The following is a 6,000-nucleotide window of genomic DNA, read 5'->3' as shown; positions in this document are numbered from 1 at the left end:
GTTGAAGACGCAGGTCAGTTGGAGGGTGTACTGGTTGTGAGTAACGCTCCACACCCGGACTGTTCCATCGTTACCACTGGTGGCCAGCAGGCCTTTCCTACTGCACCAACCACACGTGATCACCTGGAGGAAACACACCACGTTTCACACAGCGTAACGAAGCCTCCATAACCCTTCATACGGTCTACCCTAACCCTCTACCCTAACCCTCTACCCTAACCCTCTACCCTAACCCCTACTCACCCTAACCCTCTACCCTAACCCCTACTCACCCTAACCCTCTACCCTAACCCTCTACCCTAACCCTCTACCCTAACCCTCTACCCTAACCCTCCACCCTAACCCTCTACCCTAACCCTCTACCCTAACCCCTACTCACCCTAACCCTCTACCCCTACTCACCCTAACCCTCTACCCTAACCCTCTACCCTAACCCTCTACCCTAACTCCTACTCACCCTAACCCTCTACCCTAACCCCTACTCACCCTAACCCTCTACCCCTACTCACCCTAACCCTCGACCCTAACCCCTACTCACCCTAACCCTCTACCCTAACCCTCTACCCTAACTCCTACTCACCCTAACCCTCTACCCTAACCCTCTACCCTAACCCTCGACCCTAACCCCTACTCACCCTAACCCTCTACCCTAACCCTCTACCCTAATCCATACTCACCCTAACCCTCTACCATAACCCTCTACCCTAACCCCTACTCACCCTAACCCTCTACCCCTACTCACCCTAACCCTCTACCCCTACTCACCCTAACCCTCTACCATAACCCCTATTCACCCTAACCCTCTACCATAACCCCTACTCACCCTAACCCTCTACCATAACCCCTACTCACCCTAACCCTCTACCCTAACCCCTACTCACCCTAACCCTCTACCATAACCCCTACTCACCCTAACCCTCTACCATAACCCCTACTCACCCTAACCCTCTACCCTAATCCCTCCAGTACTCACCCTAACCCTCTACCATAACCCCTACTCACCATAACCCCTACTCACCCTAACCCTCTACCATAACCCCTACTCACCCTAACCCTCTACCATAACCCCTACTCACCCTAACCCTCTACCCTAATCCCTACTCACCCTAACCCTCTACCATAACCCTCTACCCTAACCCCTACTCACCCTAACCCTCTACCCCTACTCACCCTAAACCTCTACCATAACCCCTATTCACCCTAACCCTCTACCATAACCCCTACTCACCCTAACCCTCTACCCTAACCCCTACTCACCCTAACCCTCTACCCTAACCCCTACTCATCCTAACCTTCTACCCTAACCCTCTACCCTAACCCTCTACCATAACCCCTACTCAACCTAACCCTCTACCATAACCCCTACTCACCCTAACCCTCTACCCTAATCCCTCCAGTACTCACCCTAACCCTCTACCCTAACCCTCACCCCTCCAGTACTCACCCTGCTCACCCTAACCCTCTACCCGAACCCCTCCAGTACTCACCCTAACCCTCAACCCTAACCCCTCCTCACCATAACCCCTCCAGTACTAACCCTCTACCCATAACCCCTCCAGTACTCACCGTAACCCTCTACCCTAACCCCTCCAGTACTCACCCTAAACCTCTACCCTAACCCCTCCAGTACTCACCCTAACCCCTACTCACCATAACCCCTCCAGTACTCACCTTAACCCTCTACCATAACCCCTCCACCCTAACCCTTCACCATAACCCTCGACCCTAACCCTCTACCCTAACCCCTCCAGTACTCACCCTAACCCTCTACCCATAACCCCTCCAGTACTCACCCTGCTCAACCTAACCCTCTACCCATAACCCCTCCAGTACTCACCCTCAACCTCTACCCTAACCCCTACTCACCCTAACCCTCTACCCTAACCCCTCCAGTACTCACCCTAACCCTAACCCTTTTCCCATAACCCTCTACCCTAACCCTCTACCCTAACCCTCTACTCACCCTAACCCTCTACCCATAACCCTCTACCCATAACCCTCTACCCTAACCTCTACTCACCCTAACCCTCTACCCTAACCCTCTACCCTAACCCCTCCAGTACTCACCCTAACCCTCTACCCTAACCCCTCCAGTACTCACCCTAACCCTCTACCCTAACCCTCACCCCTCCAGTACTCACCCTGCTCACCCTAACCCTCTACCCTAACCCTCTACCCTAATCCCTCCAGTACTCACCCTAACCCTCTACCCTAACCCTCACCCCTCCAGTACTCACCCTGCTCACCCTAACCCTCTACCCTAACCCTCTACCCGAACCCCTCCAGTACTCACCCTAACCCTCAACCCTAACCCCTCCTCACCATAACCCCTCCAGTACTAACCCTCTACCCATAACCCCTCCAGTACTCACCGTAACCCTCTACCCTAACCCCTCACCGTAACCCTCTACCCTAACCCCTCCAGTACTCACCGTAACCCTCTACCCTAACCCCTCCAGTACTCACCCTAACCCTCTACCATAACCCCTCCAGTACTCACCCTAACCCTCTACCATAACCCCTCCACCCTAACCCTCTACCCTAACCCTCTACCCTAACCCTCTACCCTAACCCTCCACCCTAACCCTCCACCCTAACCATCTACCCTAAACCTCCACCCTAACCCTCTACCCTAACCCTCTACCCTAACCCTCTACCCTAACCCTCCACCCTAACCCTCCACCCTAACCATCTACCCTAAACCTCCACCCTAACCCTCTACCCTAACCCTCTACCCTAACCCCTCCAGTACTCACCCTAACCCTCTACCCTAACCCCTCCAGTACTCACCCTAACCCTCTACCCTAACCCCTCCAGTACTCACCCTAACCCTCTACCCTAACCCTCTACCCTAACCCCTCCAGTACTCACCCTGCTCTGGTGAGCCTCCAACTTCACAGAAGAGCACTTGCGCAAGTCACCCGCCATGTCGGCAAAGGTTTGCGGCCGGCTCTGGTTGTCTCTGTCGTGAGCGGCCAGCGTGCGGACCAGCTGCTGAGCGGCCCACTGCCGGTGTCCCGAGGACAGACGAGAAGACAGGCAGCAAGCAGCCAGCGCGTTGGCCAGCTCCAGAGGTCCTACAGCAGTGGGATGATAGGAAGGATGGGTATACAAATGTGCAATTAAACCTGCTGGAACGAAAACAAAAGGGGGTGGAAGAAGGAATGGTGAGTGAGTTTATTTGGGGGGGGGGGGAGATGAGAGGATGTTAATTATAACATAACATAATGAATGGTCCAAAACACTACGGTGATAATGGCAACTAGCACGTGCACTGTGGAGGCTAGCACAAACTGCTAACAACAGCTAGTAGCTACATGTCTGTATGTACTGTCATCCCGGGCAGACAATCTAAAAAATAAGAGGCGACTACAAATCTATAATCACTGCCCCCCCCCCTCCCCCCTTTCAACTATTTCTTAACTTAAACATTCAAAATGAGCGGAGAAATATCTTTGTTCATCCCATAATGCAATTTTACAAACAAAACGGACAGAGTCAGTTACAAAAACTGAATTATGACAACGCCGCATAATGACGTGTGACGGCATCGCAATGTCTAGAAATCTCCGAGGACCACAGAGGCCGACTCCAGGTCTCACCAACCTCTCTTCTCCGTGTCAGTCTTGTCATAGTTGGGTCTGAGCCGGGCCCCTTTATCAGCGAGCAGGGCCACGAGGGCCTGGGTGACCACGAAATTGGGTGACGTCACAAGCTTGTTCTCCTCGGCCACGCCCCTCAGGAAGCTGGGGAGGAACTTCCTCTGGACGGGGTCGTCTACCGTGGTCAGGTTCATCCCCGTTGCCGCCGAGATCAGGTTCTAGAGACGGGTAGATATACAGGTTCTAGATCAGTCAGAGGAACCCTAACACGCTAGATCAGGTTCTAGAGACAGATAGATATACAGGTTCTAGAGACAGATAGATATACAGGTTCTAGATCAGTCAGAGGAACCCTAACATGCTAGATCAGGTTCTAGAGACAGATAGATATACCGGTTCTAGAGACAGATAGATATACAGGTTCTAGAGACAGATATACATACAGGTTCTGGGGACAGACAGACATACAGGTTCTAGAGACAGATAGACATACAGGTTCTAGAGACAGATATATATACAGGTTCTAGAGACAGATAGATATACTGGTTCTAGAGACAGATAGATATACAGGTTCTAGAGACAGATAGATATACTGGTTCTAGAGACAGATATACTGGTTCTAGAGACAGATATACTGGTTCTAGAGACAGATAGATATACAGGTTCTGGAGACAGATAGATATACAGGTTCTAGAGACAGATATACTGGTTCTAGAGACAGATAGATATACATGTTCTAGATCAGTCAGAGGAACCCTAACACGCTAGATCAGGTTCTAGAGACAGATAGATATACAGGTTCTAGAGACAGATATATATACTGTTTCTAGAGACAGATAGATATACTGGTTCTAGAGACAGATATACTGGTTCTAAAGACAGATATACTGGTTCTAGAGACAGCTAGATATACAGGTTCTAGAGACAGATATACTGGTTCTAGAGACAGATATATATACAGGTTCTAGAGACAGATAGATATACAGGTTCTAGATCAGTCAGAGGAACCCTAACACGCTAAATCAGGTTCTAGAGACAGATATATATATATACTGGTTCTAGAGACAGATAGATATACTGGTTCTAGATCAGTCAGAGGCACCCTAACACGCTGGATGGGGGTCGTCTATGGTGGTCAGGTTCATCTCCATCGGAGCATTTGATTTATTCAGGGAAGCCCAACTGAGAGCAGGATCTCATTCCCAATGGTGCCCCTGAGTACAAACGGTTTCTCACAACAGGTAGAACTATTTACATTCCAACTATAATTAAATACATAAGCACAAGGAACAACCTCAACACAAACAATTTCAACAAATAAACCATTACAATCAATGGAAACAACTGCAGTCCTCAATGAATTCAACACCAGAGACCGAAACTGACCAATCGGAACCAGGGAATCAAGAAGCAAGGGATGTTGGGAGTTATTCCAACAATGACAATGGGGGGGTGGGGCACTTAAACTAAAGGAGTATTTACCTAAATTGGTGGAGACCAGAAGGAACTCAAGAGTTAACCAATCATTATTTTATATGGAAGCTTGTGTACTAGGGCTTCGTGAATCAAACAGGAACAAGGAATTGATCTACGGGACTTTAATGAGAACCAGCCGTTTGCTAGAGGAGACAGTGATGAGTATTAATGAGGAGAGATGGAAGGAAGTCATTGGCTCAAGAGGTACACCTGCTGTATTAAACACCGGCTGTATTGAACACCGGCTGTATTAAACAATGGCTGTATTCTACACCGGCTGTATTAAACACCGGCTGTATTAAACACCGGCTGTATTAAACACCGGCTGTATTAAACACCGGCTGTATTCTACACCGGCTGTATTAAACACCGGCTGTATTCTACACCGGCTGTATTAAACACCGGCTGTATTGAACACCGGCTGTATTAAACACCGGCTGTATTCTACACCGGCTGTTTTAAACACCGGCTGTATTGAACACCGGCTGTATTAAACACCGGCTGTATTGAACACCGGCTGTATTAAACACCGGCTGTATTAAACACCGGCTGTATTAAACACCGGCTGTATTAAACACCGGCTGTATTAAACACCGGCTGTATTCTACACCGGCTGTATTCTACACCGGCTGTATTAAACACCGACTGTATTAAACACCGGCTGTATTAAACACCGGCTGTATTAAACACCGGCTGTATTGAACACCGGCTGTATTAAACACCGGCTGTATTAAACACCGGCTGTATTAAACACCGGCTGTATTAAACACCGGCTGTATTGAACACCGGCTGTATTAAACACCGGCTGTATTCTACACCGGCTGTATTGAACACCGGCTGTATTGAACACCGGCTGTATTAAACACCGGCTGTATTAAACACCGGCTGTATTAAACACCGGCTGTATTAAACACCGGCTGTA

General features: G+C 49.4%; 1 protein-coding gene across 1 annotated transcript in view; it reads right to left on the bottom strand.

Moving 5' to 3' along the window:
• The window catches only part of LOC135552207 (probable E3 ubiquitin-protein ligase HERC1), a 191,334-nt gene that overhangs the window by 16,146 nt on the left and 169,188 nt on the right, over positions 1 to 6,000 (bottom strand). The window contains 3 exon segments of the mRNA XM_064983699.1: positions 1 to 123; positions 2,872 to 3,077; positions 3,607 to 3,820. The exon segment at positions 1 to 123 is cut by the window's left edge and continues 5 nt beyond it. Coding sequence (XP_064839771.1) covers positions 1 to 123; positions 2,872 to 3,077; positions 3,607 to 3,820 — 543 coding nt within the window.

The sequence above is a fragment of the Oncorhynchus masou genome, chromosome 2 (assembly GCF_036934945.1).
Source record: "Oncorhynchus masou masou isolate Uvic2021 chromosome 2, UVic_Omas_1.1, whole genome shotgun sequence".
Classification (NCBI taxonomy): domain Eukaryota; kingdom Metazoa; phylum Chordata; class Actinopteri; order Salmoniformes; family Salmonidae; genus Oncorhynchus; species Oncorhynchus masou.
The sequence above is the reverse complement of the archived record's forward strand: the minus strand, read 5'-3'. Positions and strand labels throughout refer to the sequence as shown.